The following is a 21,670-nucleotide window of genomic DNA, read 5'->3' on the forward strand; positions in this document are numbered from 1 at the left end:
GAATAGAATTGTCATTACCTATGGCAGAAAAAAATGATTATTATACTTCCTAAGAAAAGTAAATGGCAATGTGAATTGTTTTTCTGGGACAACTCTTTATTCTCATAAAAACTTACCCTATAGTTGGAATGAGCCCGGTTATTAGAAAATTTTCCCAGTGGGATGTGCTCTGAATAGCCTGGGGAATACATTCCTTCTGAAGGACCTGTAGGTACGTGGTGAAAAATAAACCAAAATCCAGTTTCCTGTTGGGGAAGGGAGGAAGAATAAAAGGGAAAAATCCATATAAATGTTCATTTTTAGGTCAATTAAATCAAATCAGGAAAAATATATTACAGAATGTTGAACAAAGGAACTGTTCACAAATACCTATACCCTCCCTCCAGAAACACACTTTGTTTTCTTTCTGAAGATAAATACTAAAAAGTATCTTGAAGCAAGAATAATTTTCAGAGCCATCAAGTCAATTAATTTAAACAGATCCATAGCTAGCAATTTTTGTGCCATGGGCAGGCAACATTGTAAATGTCCTTAAACACAGCTTGAAGAGATTGCTTTATGCTATAGGAGTGTGCATGTGACCCCTAGAAGCTAATGAGGAATATAGTGGGAGAGTAGTATTAGCAGTTTCTAATTTTAATAAATTATTCTTGCTCTTTGCAAAAATCAGTTATTTATAGCTTCTGAAGGATTACAAGTGTTTTTTACTATTCTCTTAATTCAGCTCTGTAGGACAAACTTGGTCAAACTAATGTAGTTAGTTTGAAGACTTTGAAATTGAAACATCCTAGGCTTACCATTTCTAAGCCCATGGTTCTAACCTTTATAAACTTTGGGGATATCTATTGCTTGAAATGAGTCAATACAGTCCTGGTCTGGAAACCTTCCTGAGAACAAATGGTGAGTGGATTTATTTAGCAGTGAGTGAGAAAGCTAGCTAAATTTCTGAAATGTCCATATCTCAAAAGGAATGGTCAGCTTTAGCTAGACTTAATCTTTTTCTTTTTTTTTTCCAGAGAAGCTTTTATACTTACCTCAGAACCTGCTGCAGCACAATTCACAAGGTTGTTGTTGGGATTCGCCATCCAGAAGGTGGACACAGCACTGTAAATATGAAAGAAGATATTCAATTTTCATAGGGAATGACTGAAGGATTTTATAATTCTTTGAGGAGCACCTGATAGAAATAGCCACATGTGGAAAAGCACATCTCTAAAAACTATTCATTTCCTTTCAAATACATTTTTATTTAAGAATTTAAAATATTTAGAAAGAAAAAGGACCTAGACTTTTGAAGAAAGAAACCATTTTTTGGTAGAGGTACCTGAATGTTTGGGCAACTATTTGGCAACCAGTAAACAAATGAAATGAAATGAAATGATTCTTCTGAATAACAGGCATCCATAGGATAAAATTTTAGTCCTTAGTAAGCTAGGGAACACTTTTGATTGCAAAGAGACCATTAAGGGATCTAGAAATCAGGGGACATCCAATAGTATTCTGTCTCTTTCAACTTGTGAGTGTGTAGGAGGTGATGATCTTTTCCTTATTAAAAGAAAGCTGAACAGAATAGGGAAAAATTCTAGTAAAACAGAAAAAAGGGGAAAAACACCCCATTTCTTCTTGGGCAGAGAAGATGCATGAATAGGCAGAATCAGTTAGAGATTGATGGAGCAAAGAAACACTTTCTCTTTGAAAAGTCAAAATCAAGTAGTTTGAGGCATATATGCCCTTTGAGAATATGAAGTAAGTCTTAAAGGGCTAAAACCAAAGAGTGAGGGTTTAGAATTAAGCCTTAGAGGATTTATGATGCAAATAAAAGATTCGGGATGACTTTGTATTTAGTCTTGTTTGAGAAATGTTATTATGCCACAGTATTTAAATTTAAGTATTTCCTTAGTTTCAAAAAAATCCACTTAAATATTTTTAAGAGAATAAAAGCAAAGAGAGAACTGAACATTTTTGGTTTAAGTTATAGATCAAATAGATAATTCAAGAAATTAAATCCAAGAGTTTTTCACACAAGCAAGGATCTAAAGAGAGGGAGGACTTTGGAGCTCATTACAGTTACTAGGGGAAACAAAAGTAAGCTTTATCTTGATAGGTGGTGGAGTAATACTGGATGGAAGTCAACCCTATTTTATTTTTATTGAGAGCAGAATTTTAAAGTGCAAAGTAACCTTTAAGATTATCTTAATCTAATCCTACTTATTTTACAGTTGAGGAAATTGATACCTGGGGACGAAAAATTTCTAGTAAATCCCCAAATTCAAGCAAGAAGAATTTTGTTACATGTTGATAGTGGAATTATTTACCTTTTTTAAAAATCTATATGCAAACAGTGTAAATGACAATGACACATTCTTCCCCACTTTCCTCCTTATTCTCCCCCACCCCAATAAAGTACTACTTCATTGCATTATTAAAGTAGGGAAATGATTGATTTTAGGTTCTGAAAGGTTTTTCCAGGAGTTATTTAAAAAAAATGTTGCTGTCACCAAAGTTATTCATAAATGTTGAGATATTCATTACTAGAAGATTGTCCATTGGCAGTGAGCTTTAAGGAGGAGAGTTCCAGTCGCTCATTAAAAAATACATTAAGGCATAGATGGTTTATAATCTTTGTCAATAGAAGTGTCCACCATTAACAAAATCCCAGATCTTCTGAAGTATCAATGATATTATTTGGCATTGCTCTAGATTTCCCAATAGTAGTGCTTAAGTAAATTTCAGTATAGTGGTCTGTGTATTGGACAGATGATAAGCCTCAGAATTTGGAAGACAGTCCTGCTTCCTTAATGCATGCTAGAGGCATGACCAAGAGTAAATCTCTAACCCTCTCCATGTCCCCAGACAATTCTTTAAGGCTATAAATTACATATAAATTGTGAATCAGCATTTGTAAACATCTTCATAAATTCTCTGTAAGGATGAACTCACAGGACTGGACCAAAAAAATCTTAAACTTTCACAGTATCTCTTTTTTTAAAAAAACATTTATTTATTTATTTCTCTGATTTTGAAAATTTATTCTGCATTTTATGAGTAGAGAGGGCACATTTATAGCTGAAGTCATGTCACAAGTCAAGGACTAAAACTTGCTAGCAGAACTGAATGAATTTTCATTGTTCTCAGTATAGAATCCACTAGCAGAAAAAAAAATCCACTACTGTCTACTAAATCTTTTTTGCTTTCTTTTGGCTTCTATTTTCTTAAGAAAAGAAGGCCTCTGGACTGATGACCAGAGACAGGGTCCAAGTTAGGAGTTATTAAGAATAGAATAAACCTGTTTTCCTAATTTGTTCTATAACTGACTATATCTCATCATTGGTAAAAACTTTATTTTTTTTTTGAGGAGGGAAGGGGAACAACATCACTTATGAATCAGACTAATCTTACTACTCCCATTTTCCTCATGGAAAAAGTAAATTTTGAAATAGAAAAGTAAAATCATGGAGTCAATGGCTGAGCCAAATTTTCCATTACAGGTCCTTTCATTCAGGGTATCTCAATGCCTCTTATTAATACAGAATATAAGGAGAATAGTGGAAAGAATAGCTTTGGAGTCATAAGAAGACAAAGATTTGAATCTTTGCTTGGGTTCTATTTCCTTTATGAGCTGGAGTAAACTGCTTCACTTTTCTTGACCTTGGTGACTATAATAAGAAGGATTTGGACTAGGAAATCTCTAAGATTTCTTAACTTCTATTTATTTCTAGATATAATTTCATTGAGAAACAAACTGCATTTTTTCATTTTCCTATCAGACAATTCTGTGAAGGAAGTAGCTAGGAATCAAGATCACTTAAATGAATGATTTCATGCTTTCTTGGAGAAATGAAATAAATTTTAACATTATCCCATACTTTCTGTACTTCTTTTGTGGTGGTCAAAACAGCAATGATTTGCCTTTTCTTTAAACTTTACCCAACAACCTGGACAAGTCTTAAGCATTTATTTATGGTCCAGTCCAGGGAGAGTGTCCAGCCCTGGCAACTGCCTCTACAATTGTGTCAAAAGAACTCACATAAGTTATTTCCTTCCAAACTGACCAATGAGACATGTGGACAGATTTGAATACAATCTGTAAGCATCAATTCTACCATCTGGTGCTGATTTCTGCATCTTAATGGTGAGAATTTTCAGCTAGAATCATTGCTTTGCTTTTGAACTTTTCTGACAGATGGCAGGAGGTGACACTACAAAATCATTGGCAGAAATTTCTCGAAACTTGTCCAAATCACTCTCTATATTAGTAATCCATGAAACTCATGATAATAGCCAATAATTTCATGATGTCAGTATTTGATGCTTGGCTGTTATAAGGTTATCCAAATTTTTATACTATATACTTATACTTATTATTATTATTACTATTATTATATTATTATATACCAATTCCTTATGACCTATGTGATGTTAATCTTTGAATTGGAGAAGTAATAAGTTAGAGTCTCCCTGGGTATAAGTTTTTCCCATGAAAGTTAAGGGTAGTTGAGAAATTGCTTAACTCTTCCATGCCAGTAGGGGTCTTATTATTTTTGTGGTTCCTCTAATAAATTTGGAAAGTGACTTAGGAATTATAGTTATGTATGTATTTTGTTCCAAATCACTTATTTGATTAACTTTTGAAGCCAGATTCTCTCAACAAAAATCATAAAAAGATAGTCTCAATGATAAATTTAGAATAGAAAGTCCCTATAGTTACATTTAGCCATGCAGCCAAACCCTTAAATTCATAAATGAGGAAAATGTTGTCCAGAGAAGTTGCCCAAGTCCACATGGGCAGTAAGTAGCAAGTTGAGATTCAAATCCAGCTCCTGAGACTTTAATACTACTGCCATGGGTCCTGATCACTGTATTGGGTCGTTTTCTTATACCATGTTTCCTCCAAGAGCCTAGCTTCTTTAGAAGTGAACTGGGTTTAGAAGATTCTCTAAGTTTCTTTGTCCTCCTTCCCATATTACTAGCTGAATTCCAAGGAGAAGATCATGTCTTATGAAATGCTGACTCAGGCAATAGAGAGATGATCACATAAATCATTCATAGAAAGTCATCGCAATTAACTTCTATTTGGAAAGCCACATTAAGTTTAAGCCAAAAAAAGATTAAAAACAGCTATGAAAAGGAGTGTTATGCTCAATCCCACTTCTCGCTTTGCAAAATTTAATATTGGACCCTCAACATTTGGAATTATAGCTGTAAAACTGCATAATCATGTCTTTGATTTGAAGAGGAAGTCTTGGTACATTGCAAAAACCAGAAAAGTCAGTTCTGACCTGGTAAAAGTCATTTGCTTTAGAACAAAATGTTAAACACACAGGGAGTGTTTGATAAATATTTGTTGAATGGTTTACCTTTTATAACTTTATTACCTTCTCAAGATATCCCAAGGCAAATCAGAAGGTGATGTTATACATAGTGAAGGCTTTTATAATTGAATTGATTTAAAAAATCTGGGATCTGAAGTGTTGAAATACTTAAAGTGATAACCATTTGATTTAGGTGGAATTGGTCAGGTCTGATATTAAACTAAAAGTGTGGACTTGATACACTAATTGAATCAAGACTTTTGAACTGGAAGGTACTTTCAAGATTATTTTAGTTAATTTTCCTCATTGTTTAGATAAGGAAAAGGAGGCTCAAAGGGATGAGTAATTAGGTCATCCAGCTAGATGATGTCCAATAAATGATTGGGGGTGTGTTGATTGATCCAATGGAGATTTGAAACTGATTTTCCTTACTTAAAAGTCACCACACTTTCCATTCCATCATTAATTATAATGGGTTGTACCATAATCCCAAAGAGAAGCGACATAGTTATGCGGTTTAGAATTAAATCACAGAGTAGAAACTCTGTTCTATTTTCACTCTTGCCACCAACTTCCCATGTGAATTTTGGCTTGTCTCAAACTTTCTATTTAATGCACATTTTACAAATGGCATAGAAAAAGCAAGCAAAGCCCTCACATTTGAATATCAATTTCATTCTGTGAGTTACAATATCTAACTATAAAAACTTGAAATTACACATTGTCTGACATGACACAAATGGATAAAGGAATAAATGAAGCATTTATTAAGCCCTTGTGGTGTGCAAAGAACTGTACTAAGTGGTTGGGATACAAATAGAAAAGGAAGACGGTCTGTCTCTCAAGAATCTCACATTCGAAAGGGTAAGAAAACATGTGGAAGGTTTCAACTGAAGTCAGATAGAAAAACCCTATGGTCCTTAGGGTGCAATGGTTAGGCAAATAGTAATGACCATTTTAATGTCATTAAATTATAAAATTGTATTATGATGAATATGTTGGAAGAAATCATATAAAATGAAAACAGATTCTTTGCTACAAAGTAAGTCATAAATTTCTTTCCTACACATAGTTTTAATACTTCAAGCTCTGCTACCTTTATGAAAGTTATATGCTAAGTAAAATGGACAATGGATTTAGACCCAATTGTATTGTTATTTTGGCTAAACATGCATTTAGGATTTTGATGAATTCAGTACTAAACCTATAAATATTTACTTTAATTATGCAAACTTGCTTAAATCTCTTAAGAGGGCAATCATGGTGTGACCTCCCAGAAGCCATGTCTCTTATGATATTTTAACCATGAGGTATTAGCCAACATTGTAGATGCCAAAAACTCTGAAGCAATGGGTCTTACTTGCAATCCTGTCTGGGTTTAGGGATGTATCCTGGGTAAGAATCTTCTGTAATCATTCTACACATTCTGCTGTCCCTATCAGAGGGGAGGAGGGTTCCAGCCTTGACCAGCAGTCCAAGGCAGTGATCGAAGGTATTCCGTTCCTCAGGTCCATCTTCAGTAAAGAAACAGTGGCCCAGGGAGTCATATCCCACGACATCTTTAACCTTTAGAAATCAAGACAAAGTCAACATTTCATTTACTATTCTTAGTCACTTACCCTTTAAGATTTTAATAGTTAATATCTTCAAAATATTAATATTTAATATTGTATCAAATAAGGCAAAGTATCTATCTGCAAAAAGGCAGCAAAGTAGTTCAGCAATACCATAGAAGTGAATGTGAATCAATAGCATGAAAGGTCCCTTTTGACTCCCTGAAGAAGAACTGGGCCTGTCCCAGTTGAGAAGTTGAGAAGTATTTACCCTGGTTGCGACCTCTTTGATATTCACTGGGCTGTCAGGTTCCTATTCCATTCTTCCTTTTTCTCTAAAGGATTGTTATCCCCAAAGTGGTTAAGGATAGCACCCATCTTACGCATTTGGTCAGATATCAAATATGTGTGAGTCTGGGGATTTTTATACTTATTTTTATTTCCTGGAGGAAGGAACTGAGTTCCCTAGAAGAAATAAAATTGATCTTGGGTCCTTCAATCTAGAATTCTATACCCAAACTGTCAAGTTGTTGAGTCCCAGTCTAGTTCTATGTTCTCTACAACTTATTATCTTTCTTTAATCCTCTTCAATAGGTGTTATATTAAATTAATATTTATCATACAATTAATAAGTATTTCAATAAATCCAATTTATTTCAATAAATCCCAGATCAATATGATGTGCTAACTTTTCTCCTTGTGAATAATTCAAAGAGCTATGAATGCTTAGGAAAACAAGCAGGAAATAAAAATATATTCCTTATACAAATTCTACTTTCATATGCTATTTTCTGGGTGGAATTCTATAACCCTATCTTCTTTCTTTTAAAAGGCTTCCTTTTAACCCCTTAAGAAATGTGATATGCTATATATTAGTTAGATGGAAGATTCTGGTTATTCCTTTTTTTTTTGTTTAGGTTTTTGCAAGGCAAACGGGGTTAAGTGGCTTGCCCAAGGCCACACAGCTAGGTAATTATTAAGTGTCTGAGACCGGATTTGAACCCAGGTACTCCTGACTCCAAGGCCTGTGCTTTATCCGCTACGCCACCTAGCCGCCTGATTCTGGTTATTCTTTCTTAAAGTTAGTATGGGTTTTTTTCTTGGGTTGCTTTACCTTCTCATTCAGAATGAGAAAAGAATTATGAGAGGAGTGGGATGAGGTAAAAAAAGAGATTTAGATCATCTAGGAGAGTGACTGAGGAACTAGAAAAAAAACATGGAATGATGAAAAGATTTTGTATCCATGATTAATCTTTTTGGTCATCCTCCTAATCTTCCCTTGGATATTGATAAAATGTGGATATGAAGTGTCAGTAGTGATCAAGTCAGAGATGAAAGCACATTCATATCTCAGTGCTGCTCACCTCATCTGCCTATACTCCAGTTTGATTGGAAGAATGACCAGTCAGTGATTATATTTGATAGTAGAGGGTCCTAAAGCCAGTCCTGAAGATTCTACTTATTAAATTTGAATTACCATTGATTAGTCTTGTCTACTAACTCTGTGGTTCCATTTCAAGCTCTGGTGTCTGCTTTGCTTTATTTAAACCTTCTCCTTAAATCATTTTTTCCCCAAAAATCTTCACCTTTAATGCAAACACTTCCTTCTTCACTGTAATCCCATGCCCAATCTGAATATTAAATTATTCTATTTAATTCTCATGAGTCTAAATGCCCTATCAAGCAAAAAGTCTTACTACAAGTACCTGTTTAGGTTAGAACTTAAATCTCTGTGAAGAGATCCTCATTTCTAATATACTTTTCAGCATACATATAATTCTATATAATTTCAAAATACATATTATTCAATTCCATATAATTGAACTGAATGTAATATAACCATTGACTAATAAAATTCAAGAGAGATAAAAATACAATCTTATACTTGGATTTAAAAAGTTACCTTCACAAGTACAAGATGAAAAATGTGTGGTTAGACAATAGTTTGACTGAAAAAAAAATGTTTGTCTTCACTGGATTGTAAACTCAGTATGAGCCAAAAGTATGATATGGCAGTCAAAAAAAAACCACCAAAAAACTAAAATAATCTGACTGCAATAAGAGAGCTATAGCCTCCAGAAATTAGGAGATGATATTATCATTGTATATGTTAATTAGTGGTTTTCTAAATTTGAGAAAGACTACATCTAGAGTATGTTGTTTTATTCTGGGCAATATAGTTTTGAGAAGCTGGAAAATGTCCAAAAATGGATGGGGGAAGAGTCTTTAACTCATGATATGAGGACTGGTCACTAGTACAAGGAATGCATGGGGTGGGGCAGGGGTAACACAATCACTGTCTTCAAGTATTTAAATAGTTGTCATATGGAACAACTTTTTTTTTTTGCTTGGTCCCCAGAGTGCAGAACTTAGAAGAGTTTTAGAGGAATAAATTTAAACTTCATAGTAATTCTAATAGAAAGTGGAAGAATCTTCAGAAGATAGGGAGGACTCCTCCAGGAAAATCTTTAAATAGAAGCTGGGGTATTACAATGGGGACTCTTATGTAAGTATGAATGGGGATAGGTGTCTACTAAGGTCCTTTTCAAATCATCTAAAACGCTGTGATATGCATGTACATACCCTCAGAGGAAGTTTCACTTGAACCCAAGTAACTCCAATGGTAAAAAACATCTGTTGCCTATTATAACCAAGAAACTACAACTAGTCCATTGTTGGTCTGCCATGTCAAATGAAATGCAGATCGAAGCCTGTGAATATGGTACCTGGCAGATGGTCTTCCATCTCTCCCACCAGATCTCTGTTGCTTACTTATGCTTCTGATTGGATTTTATGCTACTTGACTAAAAGGTGATTCATAGTAAAACAAGCTACCAAAAGAGGCCATGCTGTCTGCAAAGGAAAGAATCTAGTCATGTGGTTTCCTAGTTGTGGTTTTGGGGAGTGCAAACTCATGTCAACCAAGTGTGCTTTTTCTCATGTTGTTCCCTCTTTCTGGAATTCTGTTCCCTCTCAAAATCCTATCCATCCTTCAAGGTTGAGCCCTCATCTTATATGAGATATTTGTAAAAGGATTAGCACAGTGCTTGAACATAGTAGGCTCTAAATAAATGCTCATCTCTTCATTGCCCCCTCTCTCTCCTCCTTTAAGAAGGTTGTTTTGATTTCCCTAGTCAGAATTCATTTTTCCTTTTTCTATAGGTTCATCAAATTTTGAGCTCTCTTTTAGCTCTTATCTCATTCTATATCATATGATTTTTTTGCATGTCTTTTACTTCCCCAGGGACACTCATCATCTCAGTGATAGTAAAGAATATGTTTTATCCAGCTTTAGATGATACAGGGCCTGACACATAGTAAACAAACACTTTTCCCATTTATTTCTTCTCATTCTCTAGGAGGTTTGAATTTAGTTCTATTTTGGAACTGGTGAAAATCATTGTTGGAACTCGTAAAAATCATTGAAGGAATAGTCATTTCTTTGCTTTTCCTTTATTTCTTCTTTGGAGCAGATAAAGTAAAGGACAGTGAAGTAATCTTTTCTATCTTTTTATTAATCTTAAAAAACTTTTTAAAATTGGGTATTTTTATATACCCAATGGTATCTTTCTTTGTTTTGGGGGGCATTTTGCAAGGCAATGGGGTTGCTTAAGCTCACATAGCTAGGTAATTATTAAGTGTCTGAGGCTGGATTTGAACTCAAGTCCTCCTGACTCCAGGGCCAGTGCTCTATCCACTATGCCATTTAGCTGCCCCCAATGGCTTCACTTTTAAGTTTAACCTACATTATTAATTTGTACTGATGCTCTAAAGGCTCATTTGTACTGATGATCTAAAGGCTCATACTGAAAATTTAACAGTGGACTTTTCTAAACTTGTCCTCCAAAATTACAGGTAAGCAGATTAAAATGTAATTGGAAAATTCTTAACAAAATATATAAGAATCTAATATAACATAGATAATGTTAATTTTTGGTTTTCTAAGTCAATATGTAGTGCAGGAAGGATAGTTCAACTCTTTCAAATCTCCCCAGAAAGGTGAAGAGACTAACCCATTATTACAAAGCTAGTTGTTAAAATGACTAAGGAATCAATATAACTGTTACAGGAAATAGAAAGGTTAAAGAAAAATTGCTGAAGCAGTTCATATGCTGTCTAAATTCTGGAGTATTAGAATGGTATACAAAGATAAAGAACAGTGAAAGTCATTGTAGGGAGCAGAGTAAGCAGGGTTTAGAGAGGTATCTCAGCAGCTAGATCCATATGAGTATTATGATTCACAAAAAGGATTCTACGATCTAAGATCCAGGGTCTCCTAGTGATCATTTGAGAAAGAAAGTGTTTCCTAGTAGTTAGATAGAAACACACAAAGTTAAACTGAAGAGACATTGTTAGTAAAAACGTCAGATATATACCCAGAAGGGCTGGAGAGATGGGGGAAGTTAATAAAGGCAGAAATTTGTTTTCAGAGTAATATTCTTTATTTGAGATGATGCCAACAATTCTTGATTGCAATTCAGTGGAACTATGTATAGATTTTACTCACTCTGAGTCCCAGAGAAAAGCTAGGGAAGACAGCATGGTTTAGGATCAGATCAAATCTTCAGTACTGTCTCTAGGTCTTTAGCTCATTGTCTGCACATGGGTGATTTTAAAAAAGCTAGTTGACTGACAAACTGAAGGCAATTCTTGTTCATAGAAGTCAGATCGTAGAGTAGAGCTTAATGATATTTCAGCAGTCTTTTAGTCTAACCTCTTTATTTTACAGATGAAGAAAACAAGGCTCAGAGGGAGTTGATTTGGACCCAGTCTGCTGAAGCCTCAAACCAACACTTTTTGTTCCAGAGCTCTCATTCTTACTCTGCAATATGCAATGCTGCAGTACAAAAATCTCTGACTTAGAAATCCACAGATATGTTTCAGTTTTTACCCTGATAAGAGAGACATTTCATTTGCGCAAATCTGAGTTCTCACCCCTGCAAAATGAGGTAGGTTATGCCCCAATGATTCTTTCTCCTTCTGTGATTCAAAGGTCATTTGTATTACCTGGCCCAATAGTTACTAATTATATTCCTGTTATAAGGCATAATCATATTCTTTAATGTTCATTCTCTTGATTACTTTTATCAATAAATAGGAGGAAATGAAAATATATTTTACTTAGAGGAAATTGCAGGGCATAATAGAAAGTTCTAGATTTGGAGTCAAAGTACTTGAGTTCAAAACTTGGGTCTATTGCATAATGCTTATGAAATCTTGGACAAGTCATATGACTTCTCTGGAGCTTAGTTCCTCATTTCTGAGGGAGTTGGGCTAAATTAACTTTATGGTTCTTTTCAGGTATAGATCTATGAATTTGAATCTGTTCTTACATTTTATTATAAAGACATGGCAACCAGAGGCTTCCTGGTGTTGATCCCTTTAGTCAGGCTATAAACTCTTAAGCTAACAAATGTTTATCCCTTTCAATGGGAAACATAAACAGAATTCGGATCCATGAATTTACTAATTGTTTCCCCTTGAGAAGGGTGTTGGCCATACCTTAAAGAATAACTAGGATAATAAGTACATTTGGAAACAAATTTCTAATTCAAACAAAGAAAGTTGTCTGGGAAAGTTAGCTTTTTCCCAACATTTGTGCTCACAAGCTTGGTTGCAGAGAAAGTCTCACATAAGGAGGACAATGCTGTTTCTTATTAGTATGCTATTGTCCATTTGAGAATTGCTTCAATTCCAGCTCCTGGCATGGAGGTAGGAAAAAAGGCTTACACAATTCTGGTGGAATGTGTCATATATTTTAATATCAGAGTAGAGCATATTGTACAGGAGACCTGAATTGATTTCTTGACTGCTGTCAACATAGAATGGAGTTTTCAAAGTGGCAAGGTCCTTTAATAAGAAGTATAAACCCAAAGGAAAAACACTAAATGTAAAATGGAGCAAATGGATTCCAACTCCTAAGGCAGCTTTCCAAAATTTAGAATTCTCTGCTGGTAATGGAGTCCTCACTAGTCCCAAAGGGTAAGATGCCAGACAGAGGAAACTTAAGAACTCTTTGTAGGGTATGACTGTTGGGTGTTTACTCTTGGGTAAGACCCCCCCCCCCCCACCAAAGCGTTCTCTTTTCATCAGTTTCTTCATTCTGTCTGCATTTCATTGCTGCTGTTTTGGCTGAGGGAGCTGGTTTCTCATGGCATTTCAAAGTTATAACCAAGTAAGTTGGATTTCACTAGGAAGTACCATAAGGATCTCTAGTTTCCAAATATAAGCCAATCTTTTTTTGGTGCTCAGAAAATGCCAAAAGCTGAGTTTTTGAATTGGCATGAATCCCTGTGTGGAAATCAAGAAGGTTTCCTGAAGATAGGCTAAAAATCAACATTTCTTCTGGGCTGTACTCACACATAAGCACATCTATGCCTGTACTATTCAAAATGCCACTGAAAGATGGCATCCTGTTATTCATGATGCCTCTCTATTTTAAAGACAAATATTATTCATTTAGAACACATGTACTTGCATAATACTCTATTGAAGATATTAAATTCATTCTGCATAAGCTCCATCAACTCTGCCCCTCAAAACTTGTTTCTTTTCACTCCCACCATATCTCTTATATTTCAACTGATAAAGTTTCTCTCTTACTTTCACAGGCTAATATGTGCCATTGATCTCTTCCTTTTCACATTCTTTCTATATCCTCAAGGACCTTGCTTATAACTTTAATCTCTATAATTCCGATTATAGCTCCTTCCCTTGTCTGTTTTTCATCACACATAGACAGACAGACAGACAGACACGCACACACACACACACACACACACACACATACACACCCCAAAACTTTCTCACCATTGTTATTCCTGAAACCTAAAATCACAACTCTAAGGTAATGAAAGAACAAATGTCATATCAGAAATGCAGGCAAAGCTGACTCTTAAAGTCTTTCTCATTATAGCTTTTACTGAATACTGATCCAGGATTAAGACTATCAATTCTGGTATCTGGGACAAGCAGTATGAATTATGGTCTCACGATAGCTTTTTTTCATTTTTTGCAAGGCAATGGGATTAAGTGACTTGCCCAAGGTCACAGAGCTAGGTAATTAAGTGTCTGAGGCTGGAATTAAACTCAGGTCCTCCTGAATCCAGGGCTGGTGCTCTGCCTACTGGGTCACCCTAACCCTCTTACATTAACTTTTAAAGACAAATTCAGTTGAGGGGTGAGAGATACTTGTGGAGGAATAGAGAACCCCAAGGGATCGTTCCAATGACAGAAACTCCAGGACATGAGGCTGCTTCTGGTAAAGTAACTGGAAAATGGATGGGAAGGGTTAGGTTAGAGAGTTCATTTGGGATTGAAACCTTGGGGAAGGTCTCCTTTTAAAATTAACAGCTTCTTATTTTAACTCTATTTTTAAGTCCTAGGCTCAAAATTTTTTTTCCCTATGATGGTCAAGTGACTTGTCCTGGGTCACAAAGGTAAGATTCTAGGGCAGAATTTGAACTTGATCTTCCTGATTCCAACTCAATAGCTCTTTCTACCTCAATACTTCAACTTATGCCACCAAAAGGCATGAAAGTGGATTAGCAAATGATGAGCCAACAACAGTCCTTTCTCTTTAAACAATTCAGATAATGCTACTCAACTGCTTAGTTCAGTATGTGGAATGTCTTATGGACTTCCAACCCTCTCCCTATCTCTACTTGTTGAAATTTATCCTGTTCTTTAAAGCCCAGTTAAAATACTACTTTGTCAGCCTTTGTGACTTGTGCCACCCCTACCCAACAGAAAGCTATCTCTCCTTTTTTCTTATTTCTCCAAGTACTTAATTCATATTTCTCTTATACTTTTTTTAAAAAAGTAATGAGGTATGAATTAAACATGCAACAATAAAATCAAGAAGTAAACTTGACACTTACATTTATTATGTATAATGTTAAACCTACATTATCTGTTCTTTGGGCAGTCTCACTTGAAATCTGTTGATTATATAAGTCAATTAGAGTGCATGCCTCTTGGAGACAGGCACTGTGTTTCATCTAGAAATCCTTTGTTTTTAGTATAGGATCTTGTATTTAGTATTTATTAGTGCAGAAAAGTGAATTGTGATGCTGCTATAAAGGAAAACTTATTCTCATAAAAATTTGAAAGTCTATTACTGTTGGTCTTGTTATTTTTTGGTTCATTGTCAGACAAGCAGATGCTAATGCATCACATAGGAGTTCTGAGTAATTTCCTTTGCAATGTGACCAGCACTTCTGCCACCCTAGCTCTCCCTGAGTGATCCGGGCGCAGAGAAAAATGGCATTTCACAGCACTCAACTCAAACAAGGCTCCAGCTTATGCTGGGAAACAGAATATCCAGACAATAGCAAATTAGATACTGTGGGACACCAGAGACATGTCAGCACTTACCAATTTAAGTGGCTGAATGGTCTTTGGTATAAGATGGCAATCAGCAATCCCTGATTTCAACTTCCAGTTCAGTCAATGACTTTTTTTCTCAAGTCTGGCCAATGACTTTTTTTCCTCAAGTCTGTAATTAATCATCACCTCTCCAGGGGCCCAGATTTCCATTCTCTGAACTAAGGGCAGACTCAGCCTACCCCCTCACACACTCCCCCCAAGATTATGAAGATTACGTAAGTGCCTGGAAGATAATTAATGCCACACCCATGGTAAAAGATTTTTAATAACAGTTGACTTTTATATAGTGCTTTGAGGTTTTCAAGTATTGTATGTTTGTATATTTAATCCAGGACCATAGATTTTTTGAGTCTGAAGGAACCTTATAAGACCATCTAGTCTAACTCCCCTCATTCTTCAAATGAAGAAACTGAGGCCAAGAACAGCTTATTGACTTTACTGAGGTCATTTTGGGGAGCAAGGAATTTGGTCCTAGGTCCTTTGATTCTATTCTTCCCCACTGTTACATGATTCTTCTTCATTTTATATCTCATTCTCAATATTTAACTTTTAATTGCTTGGGGATAAGCTTAATAGGGAAGGGAAGGGACAAGTAAATCTTTTCAGTCTGAGTTCCTTTCCCAGAGGAAGGAGATCTTTGTTGTCAAAAAATCGTCAGTGGCTTATTCTATAAGCGACAAACACCAAAGAAATAATGTCAACCCAGGCCTGCCTTCTTATCTGGATTACTTCTGATTGGTATATACTTAAGTACTTGGGATTTTCTTGCTATGGATTGGTGCATTTGTAAAACATGTCTGAATATCTTGTTTACTCTGGGATATAAAAGAATATGCTCCAGAGGGAGAGGACAGTGAGTCACTCCATCAACTATTCTGCAGAGCTGATTGGTTCCTGGTTAGGTTTCTTAGGCACTATGAAATGTCCTAGAATCAGGACAAAAATGACCCAAGATGGCTATATCACAATTTAGCCCAAGTCTTCACTGTATCCTTTGCTTTCCTATCAAAAGATTTAAATTAGATTAAGTTCCCTGCAATCATGAGTAAGGTCTTGAATCCAACAATCTAATTGTTACAGGATAGATGACTCAGAATCTTCGAATCACACAATTTTAGAATTGTGAGGAATCTTAGAAAGATAATGAGTGCTTGAGGCCACAATGATATCAGCAAAGCAGAGCAAGCAATGGGATATGGTTGGAGTGGAGCTGGAGATCTAATAGATCAGTGCCTAGGCTGGGGAAGTCATATGAGAAACTTTCATTTCTTTGTTGCCCGGTGTTTTCTTCATAATGCTATCCTAACTTATTCTGCGCCACCTCACTGTCTGAATTTGGACCATTTTACTGAATTTGTTTATGTTTCATGTCTGACTCTTTAGATCTGAACTTTGACTTGACCTGGAATGACACTCTATTTACCATCTCAGATCATAACTTGAACCTCTGTTCTTAGAGGGGAAGGTTGATCTCTTCTGTCCTATGCTTCACTCCTAATTGCTAGCATGAATCAGCCCTATTTCCACAGAGGGTAAGATTGGACTATAACGTTCTAAAAGCTGCTAAGGAGTAAATTCTTCAGCTATCATTTCTTACCAACAAGCCATTGGAGCCATGGACTGTGACACAGCGGGAGAATGTATGGTGGATGGAAAGGTCTTTCACATAAGTTGGTGGGTCATAGCCTCCCTTTTCATCAACATCGCCAGCCAGGTGGAAATGAATTGGATACTGCCCCATGATCTGCTGACCCATATGTTTCAATTCAATCCCTTCGAGATGAACTGCCTTGAATCCAGGTCCAAACTGGAAACAGAAAAAAAAGAAATCAGAAACATTGAAAAAAAGTGAGCTAAGACATTTAAACAGAAAAAAAAGACCTGGCAGAATGAAATTCTAGTTGATGCTCCTTAGTATAAACAGTACCTTTTTGCCTCTCAAAGTCCTCTATCAATCCCCATTCTGGTTCCCTATAGTTGTGATACTAGAGGCTGAATTGTCTTTTCCCCTTTTCTGTATCCTCAGTGCTTAAAACAGTATCTGGCACATAGTAGGAACTCAATAAATGCTTGTTAACTAGATGACTTGGAACTTGATAAATTTTCCCTTTTGTCTCTTGTCTGGAAGTCATAGACGTCATGTAACATAGATTTTTATACATGGTTTTAGTATTCAGTGACATTCTATGAAGAAAAGATGTTATATGTTATAAATTATGTTAGAACAACTAGCTCTCATTCTATTTCATAGCAATGCTGTTTGTGTACATATATCTTATTTCCTCTATTAAAAAATGAACTCCTGGAGGACAAAATATATCTTGTTTATCCTTGCATTTCTGTCAGAACCATACTATAGGTAGTTAGGTGGTTTGGAGGATAGAGCATTGGTCCTAGAGTCAAGAAGACTTGAATTCAAATCTAGTTTTAGACCTTTATTAGCTGTGCGACCTTGGATACCTCATTTAACTTCTTTTTCATTTGTAAATTGGGAATAATAATAGCACCTATTCTGTAGGATTGTTATGAGAATTAAATGAGAATCATTGCAAAATACTTTGAAGAGTGCCTAGTACATAGAAAATGCTATATAAATGTTACCATATTTCCCCATGTATAAGACACACCTTTTTTCAAAAAATTTATGATTTAAAAACTGGAGCCTCTTTTACAGTGGTTGTAGATTGTTTTACTTTCATTTCCTGCCTTTTCATGCTTGTTGTCTTTGCACTCATTGATTCACATTTGTTACAGGTATATTAGATTATGTTTTGTCACATTCTTCCCAGAAATGGCTCAGAAAAGATTTTCATGCAGTGCTGTGTTGAAGTTCAAAATGATCCAGTTTGCAAAAGTGAATGGAAATCATGCTGCTGAATGTAAATTTGGTCCTCCTCCAACTGGCTATGGGAAGAAAAACCTTACTGAAAACACCACAGCAGAAGATGGCCATGGGAGGCAAGTCAGCAAAATGGCCTGATTTAGAGAGGGAATTGAAGATATGGATTGAAGAGCAAAGGGCCAATGGAATTCCTGTGTCCACAAAGATGGTGCAGCATGAGGCAAGAAAAATTACTGATAAAAAGAAGTTACTGATTTCAAAGGAGGTCACAATTGGTGCTTCAGGTTCATGAAATAGAATGAACTAAGCATGTGTGCATGCATCAGACTTGCCCAAAAGATGCCTGAAGATCCTTGATGAGCAGAAGACCTTGAATCATGATGAATAAAACTAGAGTTCAATAACTTTATGTAATACATTTTTTTCAAATTTCAGGCCCCCAAATTAAGGTGTATCTTATACATGGGAGCATCTTAAAAATGGGGAAATATGGTAATTATTGTTATTATTGTTTGAATGTTTATTATTATTTTTTTAAATCAGACCTGTGTGGGGCAGCTAGGTGGTACAGTGGATAGATCATTGGCCCTGGAATCAGGAGGACCTGAATTCAAATCCAGACTCAGACATACAATAATTGCCTAGCTGTGTGACCTTGGGCAAGACACTTAAGCCCTCTGCCTTGTAAAAACTAAAAAAAAAGTCAGACCTGTGATTTGATTGATGAAGGTCTGTGAAGAAACTTCCTCTATAAAGGCATTGTCAATAACAAATTTACAATTATTTTAGAGAGCTGCCTAGTACATCAAGAGATTAAATGTCTCAATCACATTTCCCATAGTCAATATAGTAAGAGACTAGACATAAACCCAGGTCTTCCTGATTCCCAGGTTGGTTCTTCATCCACAATACCACAATGCCACTTCCAATTATATAGAGTATTACAAAAAATTTAAGTGTAGCTTGATATTATTACAAGGTAAATACAAAGCAGAAAAATACAAAAGAGAAGGAACAATTGAGGGATGAGTAAAGGTGCTCGAGAGAATCAAGGATTCTAAGAAGAGATGAAAAAAGAGCAAGAGCGACAGTCTGTTCAAAGGCATGGAAGTGGGAGATGAAAGATTGTTTATAAGAAAAAGCATATGATACAGTTTGGCTAGAGAATAGTGTACATGCAGGGAGTTCAATAAATAAAGATCATTGCAAAAAAAAATGGTGCACACTAACATTCCACCATAGTTAAGTCAATCAAGATTGGAACACACTTACCTTGATATGTCCACCAAAGGTATCAAAATCAAAGAAGTTACAGATCTGGTTTTTGTAGGGATAGCATTTTCTCTCTGTCTCTCCCATGATCAGAATGTTCCGACTTAGGAGTCCCACTTCAGCTCTCATGTCCACACCATCTATTTCTTCCCCAATGTGGAGATACATTGGTTTTCCTGTGGAAAGAATGGCCAAGGTGAAGGCAGTTTATATTATTGGATGGCAAGTTGGCTTCCAGACTTATCATTCAACCAAAATTAATCTTCTCAAAATTATTAAAGATTTCTTAATTGCAAATCTGATTTTCTCAATTCTCATCCATCTCATCTTCCCTGTAGCATTGCATCTGACAATGTTAACCACTCTTTCCTCCTAGACACTGTTTTCTCTCTGTGTTTCCATGAGTTGTTATCACCTACCTGTCCTCCTACCTGTCTCAATGATCCTTTTTAGTTTTCTTTGATAGATCATTATCTATATCATGTTCTCAAATTGTGGGTATACCCAAAGGTTCTTTCCTAGGTTCATGTCAATTCTTTACATATATACTTTCATTTGTGACTTAGTTTGAGCACCATTTCTATAAAGATGACTGCCAAATTCCAAATAGGAACTCTTCTGTGTCACATTCATCACCATTTATCTGATATTTGAAAATGGAGATCCCATGGGCATCTCAAATTCAACATATTCCAAACAGAATTCATTATCTTTTATTCCAAATCTTTTGTCTCGCAAATTTCTCTTTTTCTGAGCTGGGCACCAGTACGCTTCCAAGCACCCAAATTTTCAAGCTTGTCATTATCCTTGATTCCCCACTTTTTCTCACCTTGCATATCTAAACAGTTGCCAAATATTGTTTTTGTACTCACACATCTCTTTCATCTATCCTTGTCTCTATTCAGTCATCAACCCAGTCATCACCATATTTTAGCCTTATTCACCTACTGCCTGAACTATGACAATAACCTCCTAATTGATTTCTCTGCCTCAAGTCTCTCTTCCATTTATCTTTCACATAGCTGCAAGAAAAAAACAGCTGTTTTTCCTGAAGTGCAGATCTGATCATGTCATTCCCCTATCCAATAAATTCCAATGGATCCCTATTGCCTCTAGAACAAAAAAAAACCTGCTCCTTTGTTTGGTTATTAAAGTCTTCCACAACCCATCCCCATCTACCACTAAAAACTTAGACATTTCTCCTTATTCTTCAGTCTAGAAACACACCATCCTGCTCCCTACTCTACATATAAGGATGGTCCATCCTTCATCTCTTTACTTTTGCTCTGGCTGTCCTCTAATGTCTGTCATGAATTTCTCTTTCACCCCCACCTCTCAGAATTCCATATTTCTTTTAAAATCCTGATCCTTCCTTACTCCAACTGCTGTTACCCTCTCATATCCAAATTTGTCTTACATTTATTTTGCATTTATTTCATATATTCATATTTATACACAGGCTGTCTCCCCTGATAGAGGACACACAACAGGTTCCTTGAGAGGTATTGTCTCTTTTTTGGTTATGTATCCCTGATACTTAGCACAATACTTAGGAAGAAATCCATTACTCCTAGAGTTACAGGTTAATGAAGCAGGAAGGAACTTTGGACATCATAAATCCAATTCCCCTCAAAGATGGTTCAGAGTAATGACCCTCTTGAGGGTTAATTGACTTCTCCAAGTTCATTTCTACTACTTCTAACAGACACCTACAGTGTCTCCTCCCTGGTTTGCTATTCTACGAGATGAGTAGCGAGTCAGTTCCATAGACCACATTATTCTACTTAAAAACAGATTGTAATCACTGTGTAAACACTGTATCTGTATAGTGAGCTTATAGATGACATAGGGAGGGAGGAAGGAAAGAGAAGTGGATGATGGGGTCTGGATGGGAGTGTAGGGAACTCCCCTGTGTGGATTTATCCTTTATTGATATAAATGGGCAACCAGTTTATAACATAAATTCTTTAGAAATTGTGAACTATTAAGGCAATGACTTCAAGATTTGTGACACTAGCAACTTTTTTGTGGTGGTAAAGAATTAGCAATTAAGGGGATATACAATAATCAGGAAATGGCTGAACAAGTTTTGGTATATGATTGTGATGAAATACTACTGTGCAATAAGCAATGATGAGCAAAATACTTTCAGAAAAACAAGGAAAGACTAACATGAACTGTTAAAGAGTAAAGTGAGCAGAACCAGGAGAACATCACACTATAACAACAATGTTATACAATAAACCGTGAATGACTTAGCTATTCTCAACAATACAAAGATCAAGGATAATTTTGAAGGACCC

At 35.8% G+C, this 21,670-nt stretch overlaps 1 protein-coding gene across 3 annotated transcripts in view; it reads right to left on the reverse strand.

The window, feature by feature from the left end:
* CEMIP (cell migration inducing hyaluronidase 1) overlaps positions 1–21,670 on the reverse strand; it is a 230,394-nt gene that overhangs the window by 42,490 nt on the left and 166,234 nt on the right. For all 3 annotated transcript variants that reach the window (XM_074234002.1, XM_074234001.1, XM_074234000.1), the window contains 5 exons: positions 19,368–19,543; positions 16,851–17,060; positions 6,673–6,878; positions 1,035–1,104; positions 117–245 (listed from right to left, as the gene is read on the reverse strand). In XM_074234002.1, the coding sequence (XP_074090103.1) occupies positions 117–245; positions 1,035–1,104; positions 6,673–6,878; positions 16,851–17,060; positions 19,368–19,543 (791 nt within the window). The remainder of the gene's footprint in view (positions 1–116; positions 246–1,034; positions 1,105–6,672; positions 6,879–16,850; positions 17,061–19,367; positions 19,544–21,670) is intronic.

The sequence above is a fragment of the Macrotis lagotis genome, chromosome 4, assembly GCF_037893015.1.
Source record: "Macrotis lagotis isolate mMagLag1 chromosome 4, bilby.v1.9.chrom.fasta, whole genome shotgun sequence".
NCBI lineage: Eukaryota > Metazoa > Chordata > Mammalia > Peramelemorphia > Peramelidae > Macrotis > Macrotis lagotis.